The sequence below is a fragment of the Dermacentor albipictus genome, chromosome 6 (assembly GCF_038994185.2).
Source record: "Dermacentor albipictus isolate Rhodes 1998 colony chromosome 6, USDA_Dalb.pri_finalv2, whole genome shotgun sequence".
In the NCBI taxonomy this organism is placed as follows: Eukaryota; Metazoa; Arthropoda; class Arachnida; order Ixodida; family Ixodidae; genus Dermacentor; species Dermacentor albipictus.
In genome coordinates this window covers 76,614,621-76,642,346 of record NC_091826.1, presented here as the reverse complement: position 1 = coordinate 76,642,346, position 27,726 = coordinate 76,614,621, and the positions used below count along the sequence as shown (strand labels likewise).

The window sequence follows — 27,726 nt, the reverse complement described above, 5'->3', positions numbered from 1 at the left end:
GTATATTGACTCAGCTTGTATACTCCAGCAGGGTATATGCGACAATTTGGTAAAATCTCCTCCCAGGTCTTGTGGCCGACGTCGATGTACATACTCATCATGTCTGCCAGAGTCTTATTCTTATTATAACGTTATTATTATAGCCCATTGGTTTGGGGATGATAAGCCATGGTCTTAGTCGCAGAACGGTATGCAGAAGCGCGGCCTTGAACGCAGTACCTCTGTCTGTTATGACTACTGCGGGAGCGCCATGCCTTAGGACGACGGGTTCGACAAAAAATCCCGCTGCTTCGGCTGCTGTTACCCGTTGGATAGCACCTGTTCCGGCGTATCCAGTAAGATAATTTGTGAAAACGGTTATCTTTCTATTACCGACAGTAGACAGTGGAAACGGACCTACAAGGTCTAAGCCTATTTGCTCTAACGGCGCTTTCGGGGTCTGAACAGGATGCAGCAGTCGAGCGTCCTTGCCGGGTAGGGCTTTGCGGCGCTGGCCGCAAGTCTGGATGTAACGTTCCACGACCGCCGCAAGTCTCTGCCAGTAGTACATTAGCCTAATTCTTGCCAATGTGTGGGCGTAGCCGAAATGACCACCGGTTGGCTCGTTGCGACAGGCACGTAGGACTTCGTCGCGCAGAAATACGGGATTGAACCGGCAGCATGACAAGGTTATTTGCCCTCTGGCAAATCACCTTGGCATGCTGCCGGTTCTTCCCTCAAAGCAATCGATAAGAGGAAACAGTTCTGCGTCCTCGCGTTGCTGGCGTGAAACTCATCACTGACACCGTTGTTTCACCGTTGTCATCACTGACAACGGTGAAAGACCGACCATACAAATATGGGCGAAATTTCAAGATGACCCATACCAGTGTGAGACATTCTTTTCTGTAGTGCAGTAGTTAGGCTCCGTTCTTGATAACGTCCTGATGGCGTAAGCAATCACTCTTTCGGTGCCGTGCTGCAGTTGTACAAGCACTGCGCCAAGGCCGACATTACTCGCACCGGCAAGAAGCATCGTCGGAGCGTCTTCAACAAAGTGTGCGAGCACAGGAAGCTTCTGGCAGCCGTTGCCGTAGGTCGTGAAATGCCCGTTGCTAGTCTTCGCCCAACACGAAGGGAGCATCTTCTCTGGTAAGATGAGTTAACGGCCATGCGATGCGCGAAAATTCTGCAATAAACCGTCGGTAGTAGGCGCAAAGGCGCAGAAAACGTCACACGGCCTTTTTATGGGATGGTGTTTGTAAATGAGGGATGGCAGAAATTTTATCAGGGTCAGGTCGGACACATTCACGGCTAACAATATGATCGAGGAATTGAAGTTCTTCAAAACTAGAATTGCACTTTTCCGGTTTATTTAGACCAGCTCCGACAATTGCTTCAAACCCCACCTTTAGTCTTTGCAAGTGTTCCTCGAACGTGGCGGAGAAAACAATCACGTTGTCGGGGTACACTAGGGAGGTTTGCCATTTGAGGCCTGAGAGTACCGTGTCCATTAGTCATTCAAACGTTGTTGGCGCAGAACACAAACCGAAAGGAAGCACCTGAAATCCTAAAGTCCGTCGGGCATCACAAAAGCGGTCTTCTCATGGTTTCTCTCATCAACTTCTGTTTGCCAGTAGCCGCTTTTCAAGTCCATCGACGAAAAGTAACGTGCGTTTCGTAGCCTGTCGAGTGAATAATGGATACGCGGTAGCGGATAAACGTCTTTCTTGGTGATCTGGTTGAACTCGGAGGACTAATGCACCACGGGCCCTAAGCATACTGATGCATCCATCAGATTAGTGTGGAAGCAGCCCACATTGAGCGGAAGGACACGTGGTGCATTAGCTAGCCTTCGATCGCGCTTTCTCAGCAGGAACTGGCGTACCTAGATAGCTCGATACGGCAACAGATGCCCTGTATACACGTGGCCTGGTTGTGCGTTCCTCGAATGATCATGTGATTGCTTGTGTCACTATATACCTGATGTGTGCTTCAGTAAGCGTAATTGTGAGTCAGCGCTCGTCCTGTGTCCTTTAGCTCCATCGTCATCTTGTTCGCGCTTTTCCCATTATGAATGTATACGAACTCACCCAACTTTCCACTTTAGTGTTACTCTATCTTCTCCTGCCGCTTTTTCCCATTTCATGCCTTTCAAGGATCTTCTAACTCAATCGCTAATGATACAAGGAGCCTCTATGACCTCTTCAATACTACTTCGAATGGAGGCGTTGTGGCTGTTCTGGGTACTGTACAGGCCAGTATAGTATTCTTCCGCCGCTTTTACTATATATTCAAGATTGCTGATGACATTACCCTGCTTATCATTCAGTGCATACATCTTGGTTTGTATTTTGCCTGATTCTCACTAATTTCATGCTGCGTCCATTTTTTACTGCTTCCTCTGTATTTCTCACGTTATAATTTTGAGTATCCCTTACTTTCTCCTTGTTGATCAGTTTTGACAGTTCCGCGAATTCTACCTCATCTCTTGAGTTGGGCCCTTACATTCTTTGTCGTTTGTTTATTGGGTCCTTTGTTACATGGGAGAGCTTACCCACTGTTTGCATTGGTGCGTTACCTCCCACTTCAAATGCCACTTCTGAAGCCAGCCTAGTTACCGCTTCATTCATTACCTCTATGTCATCTTCATCTCTCTGCTTCAAGACTCCATATTTGTTTGCCAGGTCCTGCCTGAGTTTGTCTGCTTTTACCCTTATTCAGTCTAGGTTGGCCTGTTTTTTCCTGACCAATTTTACTCTTCCTCTCTTCAAATTGAGGTGAATCCTAGACCTCACTAACCTGTGTTCCCTGCACGCAACCCTAGCTATCACTTCTACATCCTGCATTACGTTGGGATCGGCAGAAAGCATGAAATCCATTTGATTCGTTGTTCCACCATTAGGGTTTTTCCAAGTATGCCTTCTTCTGCTACTCTTTCTACAGAAGGTGTTCATTAGCCGCAGCTTATTCTTTTGCGCGAATTCTACTACCATCGCTCTTATAGTGTTCCTAAAATCGATGCCGTAGTTGCCAGTTGCTTGCTCATCAGCCTACTTTTCCCCCACTTTTACATAGAAGTCGCCCATCACAACACTATACTGTGTTTGCACTTTGCTCTTGGGTAATTCAACAACTTCATAAAACTAATCTATTTCATTATCATCATGACTGAAGGTTGGAGCGTAGATTTGTACTACCTTTATCATATACCTCTTATTAAGTTTTACTACTACTACTTTTACTCTCTCACTCTTGGTTTAAAATTCGTCAATGTTGCCCGCTATGTCCTTATGGATATCCGACGCCGTATTGCTTCCTATCTAGGAATCCTCTATAGAAGAGTACGTGGCTGTAAGTCAGAACTGTATAAGCCTCACCAGTTATTCTAACCTCACTAAGGCCAGTGATGTTCCAAACAACGCCTGATAGCTCCTCAAAGAGTCCTGCTAAGCTAGCATCACTCGAGAGCTCAGGTGTTACACGTTGCGAGAGTCAGTTTTATTTGGCGGGCTGTCCAGGTACAGAAATTCATAGCAGCCGCGTTGGTCAGGTGGTACGCAGCTGCTGGGGACTGTGGGCCATTGGCTGATCGAATGAGTTATTAGCGAGCGAGGGACCGAATACTGCACCAGGGAGGCCAATTCCTGTTCTGGTGAGGGAGTGTCTCTTGTGGAAGCTTAGTGGCTGTTCCTAATTTGGCTGTACCTGGACTAGTATAGCCCCACTGGGCCTCGGCATCTCTTGCCGGCGTCAGGCGCCCCTCCAAGCCTAGAGATATAGTGTGCTGGAGGAAGCGAATTCGAGATTACCACCTTCAGATTAAAAAAAAATAACCGAGGATTCGAACTCCTGACGTTGGCAACCAAGCAACCGAGATAGCTGAATCAGATAATACTGTAGGCAGCGAGGCTCCCTTATCTCTCAGAATTTCAGCCCAGTGGAGCCCACATGCCTAAAATCTCCGTTGATTTATCCATCTATTCACCCATTAAGTTACCCGAATACGTGTGCGAGGTATGCATAAGTAAACTCTTATGTGTGTAGGCTTACGAAGGGAAAATTTTGGCCCTTTTTAAGAACAAGGCCATCTCAGCATTTATACCCAATGAATGAATACTAAGACAGATGTCAAGAATTTGTCCATTTCATGTTTGTAGAGTTCTCACTAGAAAGTCAGCGCAAAATATGTCACTAGCCTCAGTCCGATCCCTTTTCGTAAATCTTACATGCCGAAAATCTCCCTTGATTTCTCCGCGATAGACGGGTTATGCTGTTCGCGATAGATATCACAATGTAACACTATGTCAATGGTTTCAACATCATGGGTCCGGAATTTCACATACTGTCATATTGTAGTGACGGTAAAAAACACAGTAGCGATACTGTGAGTGACGAAACTAACTTTTATTGGGTGAACCTGTGCCAAGAAAAACAGGCTGCACTTGAAGCACAACGATAGCGGTGAACACAGTCGGCTATCGTTGAAATCTGATCAGTGGGCCAATCACGTTGTCTTTTATGCATGAGCCATCGAACGTTCCAGAGTAATCACTAGTGCCCGTGTGTCTACGACTATCCGACACTATTCACGTCGCGCATACGTGCAATCAGATTACACAAGTTTCGCTGACCATAGACAGCGGAAAAAACCGCCGATAACATGCCAGATACCTCCGATACATGTAGGCACGTCCTGCGCTGAGCAATAACATTTGTTACACGATGAAACACGTTCACTTGATAAAGAAGTACACGTATCAATGCCCCTCTCTTCAAAAAAGCATCGTGCCGATGCTGCAATCAAACGAAAGTAATAAACAAAAACACCCATAGCAGAAAAATAAAATAACTAAGTTTGTCAGCGTGCGTAAAAGGGCTTAAGACGCACCCCGTAGACCACTTCAGATCGTGTGCGGAGCCGCTGTGATAGTGAAATGCCTTCTAGCACGACCTCATAGTCCAGTGTGCCAATACGTCGGATGATCTTGTAGGTCAACAAGACTGATTCTTGGGCTAGTTGGTACGGTTTACTCATAACGGCCAAGCCTTTAGCGCATTTCAAAAAGACAGGGACGTGACAGAGACGCAGGATAGCGGTAACTGCAGCTGACGTTTATTGAAACACAGAAGCAGATTTAAAGCCAATAAGGTATGAAAGACACAAAAGATACAAAAATACAAATGAGAAAGCATACTCTACGCATGCCCACATCATCACCGTCCAGGAACGTGATTTCGCTGTGAGAAAGATTAACTCGCGATGTACCTACACAGTCCGCTCCCTTTTTTTTCGAATCAGCCGGGCTTTCAATGTTTCACGCATGCAACGGTCGTTGCTTCTGGCATCTACTGTGCAAGCGCTGAACATCGGCGTCCACGTTTTGCTGGGACAATCATGTCAATTTTCAGAAAGGTTCCCGTCCCTTGGTGTTCCCACATTTTGCGTGTTTTCTGCAAGCCTTTCATTGAGGCATCTGCCAGTTTGCCCTATGTATACCAGACCACAAATTAACGGAATACGGTAAACGACCCCTTTCGAGCACTCCACAAACTCATTTCTATGCTTCACTTTACATCCCCTTGACCGCTTGAAGAAAGGGTCCGTGAGCTTCCACAACTTTGATAGTTTGTCTGGGGCAGAGAATGTCATTTTGACATTCGCCTTATTGGCAACACCTTCAGCATATGGGAGATACCGTCCATGTACGGAATCACCACCGTCTTTTCCCTTCCGGTGGATTGTTCGCTGAGGCTTTTCTAGCACTTCTTTCACCAAGCCTTCCGTCACGGGAACAAGCACATCTTTGGGATCACCAGCCACAGAAAGGCGACTGGCTTGCTCGCTCAGGCTGACGGGTATCATGACAGGACAAGGGGTGGCTTACCGTATTCCGTTAACTTGCGGCCCGGTATACATAGAGCAAACTGGCAGATGCTTCAATGAAAAGCTTGCAGAACACATGTGAAATGTTGCAAAACCAACGGATGGGATCTTTTCTGAACATTTCCATGATTGTCCCTGTAAAACGTGGAAGCTAATGCTTGGCGCACTCAGAGTGGAGGCCAGAAGCAAAGACCGCTGCATGCGTGAAATAATCGAAGCCCGGCTGATTCGAAAAACTGGAGCTGACTGGGTTAGTACATCGTCAGTTAATCTTTCTGACAAGGAAATCGCGTTCCTTGACCGTAATAGCATGCGCATGCGTGGAGTGTGATTTGTCTTTTGTATTTTTGCATCTTTTATATCTTTCATACCTGCTTCCCTACATATCTCTATTGCCTATATTGCCACTATATTGCCACTATATTGCCACTATATCGCCGTCCGTATCTTCGCGACACCAAGTTTCTGGTGCGGCCTAGAGATATACCAGAACGGGAGATATTAGAAGCTTTTACATTGCAAAGGCCGAGTGCACATCCATTAGTTGCCCTTCAGTGACACTTACTGAAAAAGAGATAGCTTTCCTATTGAGATAGGGAGGTCGTGATGTCACGATGGGCCATTCTTGGCTGTATCTATTTAAAGTCATGTTTCTTCACAAAAACATTTAGTTGGAAGTAGCACCTTGTCCGTCGTGCTTGTTCTTCTTTTAGTCCGCGTCTTCGTAGCGCTCTCTTCTTCAAGTATATATCTGCCTCTGTGTTTCAACAGACGTCAGTTAAAAGTTAGCGCTGCCCTGCGTCTCTGTCACGCCCCTGTCTTTTTAATTGCGCTAGAGGCTTTGCCATTATGAGTGATATTGTAGGGTTCGAAATACCGGTGCAATAGGTTATCGCTGAGCCCTCGTCGGCGTATCGGGGTCCAAACCCAAAAATGGTCGCCGGGCAGGTATTCCACGTAGCGTCGTCGAAGAGTGCAGTGTCAGCTGCCGGTCCTCTGCTGGTTCTTGATGCGTAGGCGCGCGTGCTGTCAGACTTCTTCGGCGCACTGGAGATAGGTGGCGACGTCAACATTTTCTTCGCCAGTGACATGCGGCAGCATGCTGTCAAGAGTAGTCGTCGGGTTCCTTCCATAAACCAACTTGAACGGCTTGATCTGTTTTTTTTTGCACTGCCGTGTTGTAAGTGAAGGCAACTAACGGCAGGTCAGCATCCCACGTCTTGTGTTCGACGTCGACGTACATTGCTAGCATGTCGGCGACAGTATTGTTCAACCACTCCGTAGGACCATTCGTCTGCGGGTGGCAGGCAGTTGTCCTGCTGTGGCTTGTCTGACGTTGTCATTGGAAAAGGACCCGGCAAATCCATCACGATCTGCTGATACGGTTGGCAAGGTGGCTCGATCGGCTGTAGTAATCCCGCTGGCCTCGTTTGCGGTGTCTTGCGTCGTTGGCAGTCACGGCAAGACTTGCCATAACAGGCGACTTTGGCGGTCAGGCGAAGACAGAAATATTTCTCTTGTGTTCTTGGAAGTGTACGGAAAAACACGAGGTGCGTAGCTTTCTCATCGTAGCGCAGGGCGCGCAGGACTTCTGACCGGAGTGCTACAGGCACAACGATCAAGTAGCTTGGACGGGCTGGGAAAACGTTCATCGCCAGGACGTCATTTCGCAAGAAGAATGAAGAGAATCCGCGCCTAAATATTCTCGGGACAAAGTTGGTCTTGCCTTCCACGCACTCAGCAAGGCTTCTTAGCTCGGGGTCTTCTCGCTGCTGCTGGGAAAAGTCGTCTGTGCTTATTGTTGCTAAAAAGGCGTCATCGTCTTACCATTCTTGGCCGGAGGGTCCACGGGAGCGCGAGGCAGGCAGTTGGCATGAGAGCGTTTTTGTCCTGACTTGTAAATTACAGTGATGTCATATTCCTGCAGTCTGTAGCTCCACGATGTCAGGCGTCCTGAAGGGTTCTTTAAGGTCGCTAGCCAGCACAAAACCTGATGGTCGCTTACGGCTTTGAGCGGTCTGCCATATAGTTAAGGGGAAAATTTTGTTGTAGCCCTTATGGTGGCAAGGCCTTCCTTTTGGGTTGTAGAATATTTGCATTCTGTTTTTGGCAGCAACCGGCTAGCGTAAGCTGTCACATGTTCAGGGCCATCTTTTCTCTCGACTAGGACGGTGCCGAGGCCTAGGCTAATGGCGTCAGTGTGGATTTCCGTATCAGCGTCTTCATCGAATTTGGCAAGTAACCGTGGCGAATGCATGCGTTGTTTGAGTTCTTGAAATACACTAACCTGCGGCGTTTCCCACTTGAACTAGACATCGCATTGAGCTAGATGTGCCAGCGGCACAGCGATGCACGAAAAGTCCTTGACAAAGCGTCTGTTGTAGGCACACATGCCAAGGAAACTACGTACTGCCTTTTTACCAACAGGCTGCTGGATCTTTGCGATGGTAGCTGTTTTCTACAATCGGAGTGTACTCAGGCTTGTTGATTACGCGTCTCAGGAATAGCACCTCTTCGTACACAAAGCGACACTATTCCGGTTTCAAAGTGATTCCGGAAGACTTGATTGTCTTTAGTACTGTTTCAACGCACTTCAAGTGCTCGTCAAAACTTGCAGAAAAAACGGCATCATTCAAGGACACCAGGCTGGTCTGCCACTTCAACCCTGCAAACACCATGTCCATCACGCACTGAAACACTGCAGGCGCCGAGCACAGTACGAATGGCATGACTTTGAACTAACAGGGACATTGACGAAGGCAGTCTATTCGCGATCCCGCTCGTCGAATTCTCTTTGCCAGTAGCCAGTCTTGAGAGCCATTTATTAGAAGTATTTGGCGTTGCAGAGAAGATCAAATGCGTCGTCTATCCGTGAAAGGAGGTATACTTTTTTCTTCGTAATATTGCTGAATCGATGACAATCGATGCAGAAACGCAGGGTTCCGTCCTTTTTCTTTAAGAAGACTACAGGAGATGCCCGCGGGCTTTTCGATGACTGGATGATGTCGTCGCGGAGCATTTCGTCGACTTGTTGCTTTACAGCAGCACGTTGTCGTGATGCAACTCGGCATTGGCTCTGGCGGAGTGGTCAAGCACATTCTTCAGTTATTATGCGATATTTTGCAAATGGCGTTTTTCGAATCCTGGATGACCTCGAAAAGGAGTCTTTGTGGCGTCGGAGAAGACATCTGAGCTTTTCCTGAGCTTTTCCTGCTTACTGATGGGGAAATGTGGATTTATGTTGAAGTTTTGTTCGGGAACTATGGTCGTCGAGGTAGATGCCGCAGAATCCACCAGGACAAACGCACTGCTGGTTTCCATAATTTCCTCCGTGTATGCTATCGTCACGCCTTTGTTGGTGCGCCTGAACTCCTTGCTGAACTTGAACGAAAAAAGCAGTCAAAAACACAATGGACAAGAGGAGAAGTTCACGACACAACGACTGGACTATCAACTGTGGTTTATTAGAATCGGTGTAGTCCCAGCAAGGGCAGCAGAGCATGCGCAACCGCATTATCACTTATCACATAGCATGAAAAGACAGCACCGTTTCTATCGGGAGCGACTTAGAAATTCAAATTCTTTTTCTTGTAAGCGCACCGAGTTTGTACTAACGCAGTCATCACCTAATAAACTGATAAAGTACGCTTCCAAGATTTCACGCAATTCTTTGCCCTTGCCCCTACCAAGAATGGTCACATTGCTAAACAAAGGATAACAACCACACTCATTGTAATGGCGAGACAAGTTTTCACCGTTATCTGACCCCAGGGAGGAGTGGTGCTCACGCAGGCGGTCATTAATACATCGACCGGTTTGGCCTATGTAAAATGTTTCGCACGTGAGAGGGAACTTATAAACAACCCCTGCAGCACATGCCGTGAAACGATATTCATGCTGCGTTGTGCACACATGGTTCCTTGCCCTGCCTCGAGAAATGCGCGAACACAGACCTGAAAGCTTACAAGGGGCAGAAAAAACAACACTTACTCCCTGCTTGGCGGCAACATCCTTAATACTGTGGCTCACTTTATGCACGTACGGCATAACTTCAAGTTTCTTACGTTCAATAGCCCCACCATCTACCAGCTCCGTACGTTCCGTCTTTAGCCTCTGAAGCAGCGATTCAGCCACCGCTTTCAAAAGAGGCGGAGGGAACCCTGCGGCTTCTAGACGTTGGGATTGTGCGTTAAAGCTACTTTTAATGGCGTGGTGACAGCTTCTTTCAAGTGCATTGCGGAAACAATTCATTGCAATCCCTCTTTTTACAATCTTTGAATGTGCAGATCCAAATGGTAAAAGAGCTTTCTTGCCCCTAGGTGAAAACATCCAGCACAAATGCCCGTCGTCAAAGAAGGTTAGTTGCAGTTCTAGGAACCTGATGGAATGATTGCTAGAAAGTTCATGAGTGAAATTAAGAGTGCGTGAAGAAGCTTTAAAAGCAGTCAATACATCGTCTACTGCGGCGGGCAGAGTGTCATTTGGTAAAAGCTCTAAAAGTACTAAAAAATCGTCCACATACCTAAAAACTTTGCACACACGCTTGTCTAGAAGGAAGCCTTGAAGTTTTCTGTCAAATTTTGCTAAAAATATCTGTGAAAGCACTGGGGCAACACTAGAGCCAATACATATTCCTTTTTTCTGAAGGAACAAGGAACCTTTGAATTCAACAACAGTGGATGACAGATAAAAGGATAGGAGTTCTAGAAAGGCATCCACCGACATGCCACATGAATTCTGGAAGTTTACAGCACTGCAGTGATCAATAAGTTCACGCACAGCTACAAAGAGTTCATCATGGGGAATGCTGTAGAAGAGGTCTTCAATGTCAACTGAAAAGGCCGTGTTGGCACCAGGGATCCCACTATTAAGGACCTCTACCACCACTGCTGAACTAGCCACACTGAATGGATCCTGCACTGGGAGCCGTCAAATGTCGCTGAAGAAACTGACTTACTACCTTCTGCCATGAACCCGTCTCCGTGATGATGGCTCTCAGAGGGCAACCCACCTTGTGTGTTTTTGCTGAAAAGAACACTTGCAGGTGGTTCCCCTTGCAATTCATGACACTTCGCGAAAGTTTTTTCAAGTTGTTTTCTTTCAGGAGCTTCACCGCTGCCGTCTTCAACCTTGAGGGCTTCCGATTTGTAGACTCGAAGTTGTTGATGATCTGCTTCAAAATGGCCCAAAGTATAGCCTCACTCCAAGCTTAAGGAGCCATGAACTGCTAGCCACCGTACATCGGCTGGCTGATAAAGTACACAAGGATGAAAAACAGCGATGTCTGTCTGAAGGGGCTGACGTTCTTCTGATGGTTGATGGCAAGCAGTCAGGAAACAGCAACCGAGTACTCAACCGCGTTGTCGACCACTTCATCGAAAATGATCTGACACTCCTCCAAGCGGACAAGGATAGTGGCTTCGTGGTCCTTCCGACAAGGTCTTTTGGAGAGAAGGCAATGGCTGCTGTAGCGAAGAACTTCGAGTCTACAAATCGGAAGCCCTCAAGGTTGAAGACGGCAGCGCTGAAGCTCCTGAAAGAAAACAACTTGAAAAAACTTTCGCGAAGTGTCATGAATTGCAAGGGGAACCACCTGCAAGTGTTCTTTTCAGCAAAAACAAACAAGGTGGGTTGCCCTCAGAGAGCCATCATCACGGAGACGGGTTCATGGCAGAAGGTAGTAAGTCAGTTTCTTCAGCGACATTTGACGGCCCTCCCAGTGCAGGATCCATTCAGTGCGGCTAGTTCGGCAGCGGTGGTAGAGGTCCTTAATAGTGGGATCCCTGGTGCCAACACGGCCTTTTCAGTTGACATTGAAGACCTCTTCTACAGCATTCCCCATGATCAACTCTTTGTAGCTGTGCGTGAACTTATTGATCACTGCAGTGCTGTAAACTTCCAGAATTCATGTGGCATGTCGGTGGATGCCTTTCTAGAACTTTTATCCTTTTATCTGTCATCCACTGTTGTTGAATTCAAAGGTTCCTTGTTCCTTCAGAAAAAAGGAATATGTATTGGCTCTAGTGTTGCGCCAGTGCTTTCCCAGATATTTTTAGCAAAATTTGACAGGAAACCTCAAGGCTTCCTTCTAAACAAGCGTGTATGCAAAGTTTTAGGTATGTGGACGATTTTTAGTACTTTTAGAGCTTTTACCAAATGACACTCTGCCCGCAGCAGTAGACGATGTATTGACTGCTTTTAAAGCTTCTTCACGCACTCTTAATTTCACTCATGAACTTCCTAGCAATCATTCCATCAGGTTCCTAGAACTGCAACTAACCTTCTTTGACGACGGGCATTTGTGCTGGATGTTTTCACTTAGGGGCAAGAAAGCTCTTTCACCATTTGGATCTGCACATTCAAAGATTGTAAAAAGAGGGATTGCAATGAATTGTTTCCGCAATGCACTTGAAAGAAGCTGTCACCACGCCATTGAAAGTAGCTTTGACGCACAATCCCAACGTCTAGAAGCCGCAGGGTTCCCTCCGCCTCTTTTGAAAGCGGTGGCTGAATCGCTGCTTAAGAGGCTAAAGACGGAAAGTACGGAGCTGGTAGTAGGTGGGGCTATTGAACGTAAGAAACTTGAAGTTATGCCGTACGTGCATAAAGTGAGCCACAGTATTAAGAATGTTGCCGCCAAGCAGGGAGTAAGTGTTGTTTTTTCTGCCCCTTGTAAGCTTTCAGGTCTGTGTTCGCGCATTTCTCGAGGCAGGGCAAGGAACCATGTGTGCACAACGCAGCATGAAAATCGTTTCACGGCATGTGCTGCAGGGGTTGTTTATAAGTTCCCTCTCACGTGCGAAAAATTTTACATAGGCCAAACCGGTCGATGTATTAATGACCGCCTGCGTGAGCACCACTCCTCCCTGGGGTCAGATAACGGTGCAAACTTGCCTCGCCATTGCAATGAGTGTGGTTGTTATCCTTTGTTTAGCAATGTTACCATTCTTGGTAGGGGCAAGGGCAAAGAAGAGCGTGAAATCTTGGAAGCGTACTTCATCAGTTTATTAGGTGATGACTGCGTTAGTACAACCTCGGTGCGCTTACAAGAAAAAGAATTTGAATTTCTAAGTCGCTCCCGATAGAAACGGTGCTGTCTTTTCATGCTATGTGATAAGTGATGATGCGGTTGCGCATGCTCTGCTGTCCTTGCTGGGACTACACCGATTCTAATAAACCACAGTTGATAGTCCAGTCGTTGTGCCGTGAACTTCTCCTCTTGTCCATTGTGTTTTTGACTGGTTTTTTCGTTCAAGTATGTACCAACTGGCCCAGATTTCAACCCTTCTCCTTGCTGAAGTTTGTCAGCCACAACTTTGTTTTTCTTCCGTGCAGTCGAGTGATCCCTCTTGCGACGCAAATTTCATGGTCGAGCAGTAAATGTTGGTCGCCCTCGATGAGGCCTTCTACGTCTGCAATTGTTTCGGTGCCGAAGTAAATGACAATGCTGGAGCGGGCCGGGATGCTGACTGGAGTTTCGAGCACACTCAAGGCATGATGACTACGAGAGCTCCCCGGCGGTATTGCTTGATCTTCCGATAGTGTTATCGACTTCGAATTCAGGTCGATGACTGCGCCGTGTTGGTTCAGGAAGTCCATGCCGAGAACTTCTTCTCGTGAACACTGTTGGAGGATGACGAATGTGGCAGGGTAGGTGTGGTCATGAACTATAATTTTGACCATGCAGATTCCGGCCAGTGTTATGATGTGTTCTCCAGATGTCCGGATTTGAAGGCTGTTGCATGGAGTCTTCCTTTAACTGGGCACCAAGGGGTCCACTCATCACGGAGTAGTGGGCTCTTGTATCCTCTAAGGAAGTGATTGCGTGGCCATTGAGAAGTACATCGAGGTCGGTCGTTCTTTGTCATACGTTACAGTTGTGTCTTGGCGTCGGATCACGACGGCGTGGTGTTAACTTGTGGCTGGAATGTCGGCTCATCAGTTATTCTTTTTTTGGCCTAATATTTGCTTCTAGGCTTCGTCCTGGTGGCGGCCTCTCGCTGATGTATGGTCGAGACGGACTTTTAGGCGTGTTCGTTAGGGGCGCAGGATCTTTGTCAGTTCGACGAACAGCAACCACACCTCCATCGGCTGCTGGTTTTAGTATTCCGGATATGGACTCGCAGACAGGCCCTGGGCTGGGCCAGTGTATGGTTGGCGTTGCGGTTGAAGGTGAACAGAATGGTCGTCCAGAACTCCACTGAGTGCCGATGATGTAGTCGGCGATGTTGTGTGGGCGCTCCCCAAGCGGTGGATGCGCCGCGTTGATGGCGAACCCCCCACGCAGTCGCAAGTCGCGGTATGGGCATCGGCGGTACACATGGGTGGCTTCCCCGCAATTGTAGCAAAGCGGGCGGTTTTGGGGCGTTTCGTTTGTCGGCAGGTGGGCGAGGTGGCAGCGTCTGGCGACAGAATCGCGGCGTCATGGTCGCGGGCGCGAGGCGGAATCTGGCGGCGGGTGACGGTGGCGTATGTCATCGCTTCTGGCTGGGGCTGTGGTGATGGCGGTTGCACCTAAATAAGCCCAAATGATCGCTGAACTTCTGTTTTGACGATGTCGGCGATTGAGGCCAATTGAGGCTGCTACCTTGAGCAGAGCTTCTATAGTTGCTCTTCCACGACCACTCTGATGCTCTCGTGAAAGTCGTTGGTGCCCACTGGATGAACGTCAGCGTAGTTCACTGGCAGCGTGCATGGGTTGGACTGCTTGTTCCTAATGTGGAGTGTTTTCTCGATGGTTGTAGCCTCGAAATAATTCAACAACTTACCTGGGCTGGTTGCTCACCAAAAAGGTGAGGAGCCTTTGCTTGACACCGCTGATCAAGAAGCAAACTTTTTTCTCTTCTGGCATGTCGGGTCGGTGGTCTGAGCAGGCGAATCATCTCCTCCGTGAAGATCACAATGCTCCCGTTGGCAAGTTGCACTCAGGCTTCTAGCAGAGCTTCGCCATTTTTCTTGCGCATGACAATCGTAAAGATCTGCAACAGGTCCCATATTGTCGGAGGCAATTCTCGGTTCTCAAACCACGTTCTGCCTGCGTCTCTTAAGGTGAAGTATACATGGCGCGGTTCGTTGTCGGAGTCCTAGCTGTTGAATTTGACGGACATTAAACGTTATTAATAACTGCGTTGCCGTTGCCAAGGATTCTGCGAACGAATTCTTGAACGCTACGCACTGTCAAGGCAAATAAAATATGTAATTTTCATAAAATATATATACCCGTATTTCTCAAAAATTGTGCCCGAAATAACGGATATCAATGCTTCTATGTTTTCAGTGCACTTATTAGCTAAAGCTAATATCACACGAACTTTAGAACCGCATCATTTTGAAGCCAGCAAAACAATGCATGCCGCTGATATGAAAAAAATGTAAAGGCCACGAAATGAACAAGTTGAGGAGAACTATTTTAATAGAACGTTGTTATCCTCCCTCCCTTTCTCTAATTCGCATCTCTCTGTCATTCAAGAGCCTTATTTACATTTTTGTACATACGCAGCGAGCAGGGAAAAATCTCAATGATGCTGTCCCTTGTTGGAATATATTGCGTAGGAGCAGCTGTCACCGGTAGTGTATTTTGAGGAATCGCTCCGAAATTCCGAAAAGTAGCGAGAGAGAGCAACATATAAAAGCAGGAGTTCTGCAAAATATACGAGGATAAGTCAAATGAAGTGAGTTGTTCCGAATATCTGACAAACGCGCTACATTAAAAATAGCCTCCGTGAGTATTTATACATTTTTCCCACTGACTAACTTGTCGCTTGATTCCCGTCTCACAGAACCCCTTGGGTTGCTGCTTCAAAAAGTCTTGTAACTGACTCTTCCACGTCATCGTCCGACACGAATCTGTTCCTTTGAGCTCTCTTTTCAAATGCTCGAAAATGTGGGAGTCACAAGGTGACAGGTCTAGGTAATATGGTGGATGTTGCAGTGTTTCCCACTTGAACTTTGCCAGAAGAACTTCAGTTTGATTTAGTTGGTGTTTACTGCATAACAGTACCTGCGTAACAGTGCTGCGTAGCAGTACCACGTAGATAACAGTGCCCGGCAGGCAACTACCTGCCGGAAAAGATTCACCGGCTTCTGTATCAAGCGCGGCCTGATCCCTTTGGAAGTGAGTGCACTATTTGGGTGTTTGTTCCATCGTGGGGTCATATCAAGCGCCTATGAAAAATACTCCGGGCAGAGTTGTGGCGGCAAGTTAGACTGCTCGAAGATTGGCTTCGCTTCATATACTTTACTAAAGCTACAGAATGGCATGCGGAAAGGGATTTAAGTCTGCTAGACTGCCTCTCAGAAGTCTGCCTCTCATCAGTTGAGCGAGTACTACTGGAACAGCATGGTTGGTCATTTCCTTAGGGCATGGAACAGTACGAGGACTAGTCAGGGACAAGAAAATAAGCCGCTTGTGCTGGGCTACGCGAGCATCCCAGAAGACGTGACCGCCCTGCTTGCTAAAGGAGCGAAGTACAGCGTCGAGCATCAAGCTCCTGCCCATGAACTGGCTTCTCTGAACAGGCGTGTAACGAACATGGCTCCGCAGGATCACCATGACAGGTGCCTGTTGGAAGCTGTTGCCTGTCTTAGCAGGAGTGTCTCGAAATCGGCTTCCAATCAAACAGTGTCTGCCATTCATAGGACTTTGACGTTTTGTAAAAACAACGAGCTTGTTCTTTTGGGAGCAAAGTGGGGGGGGGGGGATTTGTTGTGCTCCCAAAGGGCATGTTTGGTGCTAAAGCCTCTGAAGCCCTGAAGAAGAATTTTAAACCTATTAGGAACTCTGAAACCGGAGTTAAAAGCAGGGTTATAAGAATGTGCAAGCCTCTTAATCTCTATAAACTAGCTAGGGAAATCAGTTGCGCTTAAGGCGCCGCGCTAAGTGTTTTCTTTACTGCGAAGCTGCATAAACCCGGCATCCCATTTAGGACAATAGTTAGCGAGCGTGAAACATGGCTGGTTGAAGTTAGCAGCTTCGTTTTAAAGAGTTTGAAGACGCATGTTATATCCGACTCCTTCGTTACAAAAAAGCTCTGACGAGGTTGCTGATTTTCTAAGGGCTAACCAGGACATAGGTCCGGCTTTTTCAGTTGATGTAGAAAATCTTTTCTACTCCACACCTCATAAAGATCAGTTTGTTGCTGCGAGGATGTGTATTGAAGAAAATGGCACTATTCCCTTCCAGAATGCAGTTGGTATTTCGGTGGAAGACTTTTTAACTCTTTTAGAAACCTATCTTAATATCACTTTTATCAGTTATGACGAACACTTCTATCTGCAGAAATGTAGGATCTGCATCCGCTCGTGCATTGCGCCGATTTTGTGCAACATTTTTTTTAGCTACCATTGACAAAGCACTTGATCAGGCGTTTGGGGAGGGGGCGTTTTTAAATATTTTAAATGTTTTTAGATATATGGATGGCTTTTATTGGTCTTTAACGGGCAAGGAAGTTTAACTCCTTGTGGCAGCATTCTAGCCATTGTTAAATAACTCGGTAAAGGGCTTTCGTTTACACACAAGCTTCCGCTCGACAATCCCCTGCGTTTTTTAGACCTACGCATTTCCTTTGCTAAAGGCCACGCGTGCTGGTAGTTCTTCTCTCGGGCACAGAAGGGTTTGGTGCAATCTGATTCCTCCCACTCAAAGGTTGTTAAACGAGGAATAGCGATGCTCTCCTTAGAATCGGCTCTCCGCAAGTCGTGTGTGCACAATAAGCAGCTTGCCTTTGTTAATCAGATTTCCCGTCTTAAGACGGCTGGGTTCCCTGACTCGATGGTAACGCCAGTGTTGGAGACCCTGCTGCAGAAGGTAAAATGATCTAGCAGCTTAGCAAGGGTGAGGACGACTACTATGGCGGTAAGACCTGAAGTGGTGCCATATATTCATAGGGTCACACACAACCTAAAGAAGGTGGCAGGCAGGTTTGGACTCCCCCTTGTCTTTTCAGCGCCTTTTGAGCTAGCGTGGCTCTGCCCCCGCACCTCCAGTGATCCTAAAGGAAGGCAAGGCTGTGGCAAGAACCACACCAAGCAGTATGCAAAATGCAATATAGGAGTTATGTACGAAATCGCTCTGACGTGTGGCAAGTCCTACATAGGGCAGACAGGACGGTGCCTGAATGGTCAAGCCAGGGTTCATGAAAAAAGTTAACGAAACATGAATTGGCGCACTTGCCTGCGCAATGCAACGCCTGTCACTGTGCACCTCTTTTTAAAGAGATGAAGATTCTGGGGAGAAGCCAGGACCAGACTGCACGCGAACTGATGGAGGCTTACCACATAAAAAAGAAAGGCCAAGACTGTGTTAGTGACACCTCCATTAGGTTGTTTCTATCGGAAATAGATTTTTTTTATAATTCGTTGCCACGCTAGGCTGATGAGTGTTCTTGTTTGCTGCGTTTGCGCAGGTTCTATATGTCTATACATGCCCACGGCCTGCCATGAATGAACCAGTTGAAAGTTACCGCCCTTGTTTATGTGTGCAACCCCACTGTCCCCGTCTTTATTTGCGGTCAATATGTTATGCAGTAAACTTTGCCAGCTTTGTATTGTTACGTGCAGCCGAGGCCCAAGGCTCTTTACAGTTTATTTAGAGGGGAGCTAACGGAGGCCAAAATGGTGACGCTATATCAAAGGGGCATACACGCCGTCTTCTTCCTCCTCAGTGCAACCACACTGTGGTGGCTGTTCCGTATTGTCATCCCCGTCAGCAGAACCCCCGTCCTGGTGCTTAATTTACACATCAGCGGTGAAATGCGCGTAGTATGGCTTTAGTCTCGCCACGTGAACGATGTCATTTGCAGCTGACGATGAATCTGAGAAGTCGGAGAGGATGATTTCATACGTGACATCAGTCACTTGTCGCCCCACACGGTATGGTCCAGTGTAGCGTGACAGCAGCTTTTTGGAAAGGCCCACACATCGAAATGGTGACCAGACAAGCACCAGACAACCCAAAGAAATGTACGCGTGGCGATGGTGGCAATCACAGAGGCATCTCTGATGCTCTTGCGAGGCCTCGAGACGGGTGCGGGCACGCTAGCGCGCATGGTCGGCGTGTGCGATCGCGTCGCGGGCGTATTCAGTGGCTGAACGTGCAGGCGACGGCAGCAAAGTGTCCAAAAGCAACGCAGGTTCTCGGCCATATACGAGATAGAATGGTGAATAGCCGGCGGTGTCGTGACACGATGAATTATATGCGAACGTCACATATGGTAAGTGAAGATCCCAGTCATGGTGGTCGGTCGCAACGTACTTCGAAAGCATGTCGGTGATGGTCCGATTGAGGCGCTCCATGAGGCCGTTGGTCTGTGGGTGGTAGTGCGTGCTGAGCTTATGCTTTGTCATGCATGAGCGGAGGATGTCCTCGACGACTGCCGAGAGAAAGCTGCGGCCACGGACAGTGATTAATTGGCACGGAGCACCCTGCACCAAAATGACGTCATAGAGAAGAAAGTCAGCAACGTCCGTAGCACAACTTGTCGGGAGGGCTCTAGTGATTGCGTACCGCGTAGCATAATCAGTAGCGACGGCGACCCATTTATTTCCGGAGCCCAAGAGAGGAAATGGTCCAAGGTCTAGACGAGCACGGAAAAGTGGTTTGGGTGGTATTTCCATCGGCTGGGGACATCCAGGTGGAAGTGTGGAGGGCTTCTTCCAGCGCTGACAGGGCTCACAAGCGGCAACATAGCGCCGCGCCGAGCGGGCTAGACGCGGCCAATATAATCGACGGCGTACACGGTCGTATGTGCGCGAGACACGCAAGTGTCCAGCCAAGGGAGCGTCGTGAATTTGGTAGAGGACATTCGAACGCAGGTGGTGATAGAATGACGAGCAGAAGCTCAGGGCCGTGTGGATCGAAAGTGCGGCGGTGTAATGTTACGTCCTTGAGGTGAAGCATCCGGAGAGAGGCATCGCCAGGCGTTGACTCCAGACGGTCGATGAGGGCTTGTAATGAAGGATCGCGGCGTTGCTCGTTGGCGATTTTATGCAAATGGGACACAGAGAAAACGCAAGCGATGGCTTCCGCATCAGCCGGTTCGCCGACGAGGTAGCGGGACAAACAATCGGCATCCTGGTGCAAGCGGATGCTGACAAGCGTCTTATACACCACGGAGAAGGTATATTCTTGCAGGCGTAACGCCCAGCGAGTGCGCCATCTCGTGGGGTCCTTGAGCGAGGATAGCCAGCAGAGAGCGTGGTGTTCAGAGATGACGCAGAATGGGCATCCGTACAATTATAGACGAAACAGCCCACACAAGAGCGAGGCACTCGCACTCTGTGATTGAATAATTGCGCTCGGCGGGTGATAGAAGTCGACTGGCATAGTCTATAACGCGATCATGTCCATGCTGGCGTGGTACTAGCACTGCTCCTATGCCGTGACCACAGGCATCAGTTCGAACATCCGTTGACGCAGGCGGGTAAAAGAGGGCTAGAATTGGAGGCGTGTTAAGGAGAGCAGTGAGCTGCGAAAAAGATTCGGGATGGTCAGGACCCCAAGAAAATGGCGCGTCTTTCTACAGGAGGTCGGTAAGGGGATGTGCGATGGTCGCAAAATCCTTCACAAAGCGTCGGAAATAAAAGCACAGCCCTATGAAACTACGAATGTCCTTGGTAGACTTCAGAGCAGGAAAGTTCGTAACGGTGCAAATTTTGTCCGGATCAGGTCGCACGCCTCTGGCATCCACGAGGTGACCAAAGAAGGCGATTTGACAGTGAGCGAAGTGACATTTTGACGAGGTAAACTGGAGACCGGCGTGGCGGAACACGTCAAGAATCGCTGTAAGGTGGTCTAGATGCGTGTCGAATGTGGGCGAATAAACGATGACTTCGTCCAGATAGCAGAAATAGGTGCACCACTTGAACTCCTGAAGCACAGAGTCCATCATTCGTTCGAAGGTGGCGGACGCGTTACAGAGACCGCAAGGCATCACCATGAACTGATAAAGACCGTCAGAGGTAACAAATGCACTCTTCTCTCGGTTCATGTCATCAACAAATATCTACCAGTAGCCAGACCATAAGTCGATAGAAGAAAAATAGTTGGTACCGTACAGGCAGTTTCAAGCGCCATCAATACGTGGCAAAGGGTACACGTCCTTTTTTGTGATTTTGTTCAGGTGGCGATGATCTACACAAAAGCGCCATGTTCCATCCTTCTTTTTGACAAGTACGACGGGAGAAGCCCAGGGACTACAGGAAGGCTCGATCATGTCCTTTTCAAGCATCTTTTTTTACTTCCTGTTTGATAGCAGCTCGTTCCGACGCAGAACCACGATATGGACGTCGGTGAATAGGGTTCGCATTGCCACTACTCCACCTTTTACCCTAGTTTCTGGCTGCTATTGTTTGAGCAGGATTTGAAATCTCATAAGCGAGTCATATAGATGGATGATTCTTGTGACGATAATGATAGCGCTCAATAGAGTTCCCGAATATTTGCTAGCAACGACCGGGCCGAATCTCTACACGTTCTCTTATAGTATGCTCGCTTTTGGTAGATTACTCACGTTCGACCCCCTTTTCACCTCCATGTGCTCCACCTCCATATTTTTGTGCAACTATACCTCTTCCTCTGAAGTGAAATGTGTGATTCTCCTGTCACAATGCATCACCGCTAGATGGCGTGACTCTGGGTGGATGTCGCAATGCCACCGGTAGTAGACCGTGAAGGATGGAGCCAGTGAGAAACATGGTTTGAAAATGGGCATTCAGTGAGAAATCAAATTACAGCGCTGTCTTAGCTTTCGTTCTGTATACGTACGTGCCAGACATGGGGACCACGCTTGAAAATGAACTTGTCAGTACCAATGAACAAAGAACATTGGCAGCACCGCTGTCCTTTATTGCGTTTGGAGAATGCCATGTCCACTCAACTATTACATCAATTGTTTTGCTGCTGCTTGTCGCTGCCAACACTGTATCGTCAGTTACGTTATATTAACCACGTATAAGCGCCCTACTGAAAATCTTGTACACATATTTCGACAACAAATAAATTTGACGGAGGGAAGGCCTCATCTAAATCTGTATTTAAAACATAGCTTTTGTTGGCTTACTTTTACTTATTATCGATACATTTCAATAAAAGAAAGGTGACAATTTTTCTTAAGATTTTCTGACTTTATTGCCTTTTTCATGGGGTTGTCTCTAACAATCTAACAAATAATTCACTATGCGTTTGGTTCGTATTCGTATTATCTCACACACACGCACAAACATGCACACCGACACCCATATATATATATATATATATATATATATATATATATATATATATATATATATATATATATATATATATATATACGTAGTCACATCATACGAAGCCAACAAACAGTGACACCAAGGACAACGTAGGGGAAATTACATGTGCTTAAACCTTACACCATGATATGACTAATAAAATCGGGACCCTCGGTTAACCCCCTTTCTTCTCGTATATATATATATATATATATATATATATATATATATATATATATATATATATATATATATATATATATATATATATATATATATATATATTACGGTAAGATCAACTGGTCCCGACATGATACCACAGGATATTCACCCTTTCATCTTTCGTGTGGCGGCCGCGACCCCACCTTGCCTTTTGACACCATCCTCCCTTTTGTACCGCGTGTTGCAACTGCGTACGCTCCTGAAGTCATCGATCGCGTTCACATGGCACGTCAAGTCACCATATTTCGTTTATTAGCCTCACAGCATATACAAAAAGAGCGTTATGACCGGCGCTATCGAGTTGTTAGCTTCACGCCAGGTGTGTGGGTGCTTCTTTGGTGACCATGTCATCGGGCTGGCCTCTTCCAGAAGTTTCTCTGTCGCTACACAGCGCCTTATAAAGTCCTACGTCAAGGTAACGACGGAAATTACAAGATTGCGCCACTACAGTTTGATGCATCCTCAAGTCTGACGCCTGTTGACCTCATCCAGGTTTCGCGGCTGAAGCCATACTTCGCTCGTAGTTATATATATATATATATATATATATATATACATACTGCCAGGCATGACTCATCTTTCTATATGGGCATACCTGCGCTCTTAAAGGTCTCGGTAGCTGAAGGCTTGAGGTTTGCAAAGAAGCTGGACGACAGCTCGATAAATTTTCCCCGCTGACCGCAGCGCCTCGATGGCTTCGCGAAGACGGGGACATCATCAGCTGGCGCGGGATTCTCGATACGAACGTCGCTCAAAGTGAAAAACTTTGACGACACGCCCCGGGCGCCTCTTCGTTTCGGCCACGTCACCGGGAAGTCGATGATTACATGCCTGAAATACACTCGGCCATTTGTGGCACGGTGGAGGAATTCTGATGAAGCCCGGAGCACAACCTGCATGTTAGGATGCATCGTCTGCATTACGGGCAAGTTCCGTTAACTGGAAAACACGCCTAACAAACGAGTTTTCCACGAAAGCTACAAAAAGGCTATGAGTCCTCGACCTTTTGTGTTAAGCCTGAATCTGTGTTTGACATGCTTATATATTGACATAGGAAATGCTCACTTTGTTCCCAAATTTTCGTGAAAACGTCTAGTTAGAGCTTCACCACTGATTATAGCTAAAGTATCCGATTTATAACAGTGCTGCCTAGCTTACATTAGATAGACGTAGGTGTATTAAGCTTTAGAGCTCATTATTATCACCCAAACTATAAGGTATATGACTTCAAAATTGCCTGCGCTGTGACTCCTTTACCCGAATATAATTTCCTTAATCAGTGCGGATATACCCCGTAGGGCAGGTGGGGCTCAGTTCTCTACAAAAATACCAGGGCATGGTGCTTGAATTCATTAGAGAAAAGAACATGCCTGAAATGGAACCTACACTTAGAGAAGACACATTTGAGCTTCCTGCTGCAACCAGAGTATGCAGGCTCTGCGGGTAGGTTTGTGGTTTCTTCGGAATAGACTCATTTTATCTCATTTAGTTACGCGTGTCAAACACGTGTGCCATCCGCCAGGGTGCCTTAGCGACTATGGTGTTGCGCTGCTAAGCACGAGCACAAGGGTGGAATCCTGTTCGCAGAAGCCGCATTTCGAAGGAGGGCGAAACGCAAAAACGCTCGCGGCCAGTGCAATGGGGCACGTCAAAGATCTCCCGGGGGTCGAAGTTAATGCGGAGTCCTCCACTACGGCGTTCCTCATAATCAAATCGTGATTTTGGCACGTAAAACGCCAGCATTCAATTCAAACACTTGTGCCAATGCACCTCTACCACTTCGTATGAGCGCTATCTTAATCACGGTTAGAGCAACAAGGAGTGTGTGATTTCGCGTGCTCTGAGCGAATTCTACAAGGTGAAGTAGATGGCTGCACTCGCGTATACAGGATGATCTGGAAATGCATGCATCGCGTTGTTAGAGAATTTTAGTGCGCCTGGTATTCCGACAAGGGCCGGCGGTTTGCCGGATGAGTGGAAGCGTAAACGTGAGCGGTCAGATTGGTGGCGCCAGCTGGTGGTGCAAAGCTCAACCACATAAACACAGAGCCACTTACGATATCCTTAGCTGGGGCGTTAATTTTTGACTGCAGCGTAATCATGTTCACAATTACGACACTGCAAAAAATGTGCATCAGCAGCGATGCAGACTATAGTAAGTTACTGCAATTTTAGCTCTCTGTTTGGTTGATCTATACACACCACAAGGCGGCTACACTGTTCCGGACGCTCACGTTTATGCCCCCGACTATCCGGCAATACACCCAAACCGCCCCGTTTGCCGGAATAGCGGAAGAGCTAAAAGTATCTATTAAAACGTTTTTGTGTCGTCTGCCAGGTTCGCTTACTGAAGCCTACTGTAAATAAAAAATACACATATTCCAGATATGTATACACATCTGAGGAACTAAGTGAGAGACAGCTTGCGAGAGACAGAGAGAACAACTGTAAGGCTAAAAGACTATATTTCTAATTAGTCTACCTTGAGCAAAAACTTGTCGGTGACGCGAAAGGTACAAAAGGCTATGAACCCTTGATCTCCGGTGGCAAACTACGACCATTTGTGGGATTTCAAGCAATGATCATTTGTGGTAATGAAGGGGAAGGCACTTAAATCCACGATTCTAAGTGGGAGTCGAATCCACGACCTTTGGTCGAAGTCGAACCCACCAGCTTTAGTGGTACTTAAGACGAAGGTAAATAAGGCAGGAAATTAAAACAGCGTTATGTGTGGCACTCGAACACTTAACCTTTGATGTTAATGAAGAAAAAGTTCATGAGTACTCAGGTAATAAGATATAGCCAATTAAGCCATTCGAAACCAGGACGTTGGCTGGCAGTCGAACCCTTGATCTTTGTAATTAAGAGGGATGACTAAGCGAAGTACATTAGTCAAATTAACGGGCATGAATAAGGGAATGAAGAGGATGAATAAGAGAATTAAGAGGGATGACTAAGCGAAGTAGATCAAGAGAATTAAAAGACATGTGCACGCAATATGTGTCCATCTTCAAAGCATCGGCACTTCGGCTTTCGCGTTCAAGTCGCCTTAGAGATGACATATTAGACCCTGTGAATTTTTTTCGCATCCATTTATTAGGACGGGGCCCTTAGTAATGTGCCGTCTTGCCGATCAGCTTTCTGCTTGACCAGACGTGGTGTGAGTGTGAAGTTAAATTTTCAGGCCACTCCTGACCTAGTTGCGTGTCGATACTCTGCTTTGACACATGCAGCCCTATAGTGTAGCACTCTTCAACTAAGAGCACTAAACCAACTGGCTTCTTGTGGGTGAACTTGTGAGCGCAAACTCAAGGCTAAAACGCTTCTACACAATTTGACAGCAGAGTTAGCTGGAGCCTATCCAACGATTCCCCTCCTTCCCCCGAGAACGTCTCTCGACCAAACCATGTTAACCCGCCTCGATAACCAGGTACCATGCCTGACTCCTCATTGGACGGGCGGACTCGGTTGCTGTCGCGTGCGCGTGCCCGAGTGCCACGTGCTGGCTTGCCATGCGCGAGGCGTTGCTGGCGCTTTTTGAAGGGCGACGCGATCAGGCGCTTGGAAGGGTACTTCGGGAGAGTGCTCGTAACTGGCATGTGGAGAGCTCTCTGCTGCATTATACTCCGTTTTATATATCAGGTGCAGCGTTGTGGAGGCTAAAGATACTTTTTGCGGTGGCTGCGTTCGCAGTTAGAAATGGTTGGGTGTCTTTGGACCTCTTTTTGTGAAAATGTTCTTTATAAAAGGTCGGTTCTGAATGAAAATAAGAATTAGAAGCAAATAAACCAGAAGCAAATAAACCTTAGAAGCAAATAAACCATGCGCTTATTTGGATGCTAACACGTGCTTTCACATCAATCTTCATTTCGTTGTTTTTATTTGCATCCCGTCGCGGCAGCCTCACCTGCATGCTCGCGTGAGCAAACACCGCTGGCACCCAGCGAAGCATAGACGGAACGCACGGAGTGATAAAATTTGGAGACTGCACTACTTGCGCAGCTTCCACAGTGTTGCACCTGATGTATGAATCCCCTCCGAAAACGCATCGTCTTTGTGCGTGCGAGATAAATTTGATAAATAGGAGTGCTTTCATTGCACGTCGCATTCATGCCTGCTACGTGTACGACCTTCGCAAGGTTGTGCCGGTTCTATCTTCTTGTCCATGAGCGATTACATCGTAATTCAGGTCACCCACTCGTCGAATAGTGTCGTAAGGAACAAAACATCGGCGAAGGAGTTTTCGCAGTGAGCGACGATGCACTGGTGTCCACACCCACACTTTATCGCCTGGCTGGTACTGACCTGCTCTGTGGTGCACGTTGTAGTGGTTCACGCCCTTACGTTGTTGCTTGCGTATACGGAACCGTGCCAACTGCCGGGCTTCTTCAGCTCTTTGTAGGAAGTCGTCGACGTCATAGAGGTTGTAGTTGTCATCATCTACTGGTAACAAAGTATCCTATGTGGCTGTGACTGTGCGACTACAGGCCAGTTGAAATGCAGTGAGCTGAGCTGTCCCATGTAGAGCCGCATTTTAGGCAAAAGTAGCGTAAGGCAAAATTGCGGCCCATGTCTTATTTCGAGGTTGACATAATGGGAGAGCATGTCGGCCAGCGTTTGGTTTAGACGTTCTGTCAGGCTGTTTGTTTGGGGACGGTGTGCAGTGCTTTTCCTGTGACTGGTGCAAGTCATCTTCATCCAACGCTGCATCAACTCAGCTGAGAAGGCCGCTCCTTCATTGGTAATCACGACCATTGGTGCACCACGTCGCAGGGCCATGTTATAAACGAACAACTTGGCAAGTTCAACTAGTGTTCCTCGCTCAAGGCAACCAGTTTCAACATATCGTCTTAAATAGTCCGTCGCTACAAAGATCCACCTCTTTCCTGACGATGACCTTAAGAACCATGCAAGAAGATCTATTCCAACTTGTTGAAATAAAGCCTTCGGTGGGTCTGTGGGTTATAAAAGGCCGGCCGGCCTTACGCGTGGTGTTTTGCGCCCTTGATATCAGGCCACGTCCTCACGTAATGCTGAACCAAGGCTAATAATTTATGCCACAAGCATCCGAGACAACGTCTGGCGAGACAAATTCTGACACATAAGTGATCCTACGACGGTTATTTATGGCAAGCTTCGGACATTTTCAGTCGCATTGCTGAGGGCACAGCGAGGAAAAGTTTTTACTCATTGTGTTCAAAGTTCCTCTTGTGGAGATTATCTCGGACACAAAATGACGAAAACCTCACACAAACACGCACTGGTATTGGATGTCATGTCCTTCGAGGTGCTTGATGAGTGGGACCAGTTCTGTGTCGACCGGCTGCTGCTCGGCGATTTCCGAAGCGTTCAAAACAGTAAGGAACAAGAAATACTATGGGATCGACTCCACT

At 47.3% G+C, this 27,726-nt stretch overlaps 1 protein-coding gene across 2 annotated transcripts in view; it reads right to left on the bottom strand.

Annotated features, from left to right (window-relative positions):
- Positions 1-27,726, bottom strand: part of LOC135897119 (calcium-activated chloride channel regulator 1-like) — a 182,516-nt gene that overhangs the window by 132,856 nt on the left and 21,934 nt on the right. For both annotated transcript variants that reach the window (XM_065425684.1, XM_065425685.1), the window contains exon 3: positions 22,929-23,226. In XM_065425684.1, the coding sequence (XP_065281756.1) occupies positions 22,929-23,226 (298 nt within the window). The remainder of the gene's footprint in view (positions 1-22,928; positions 23,227-27,726) is intronic.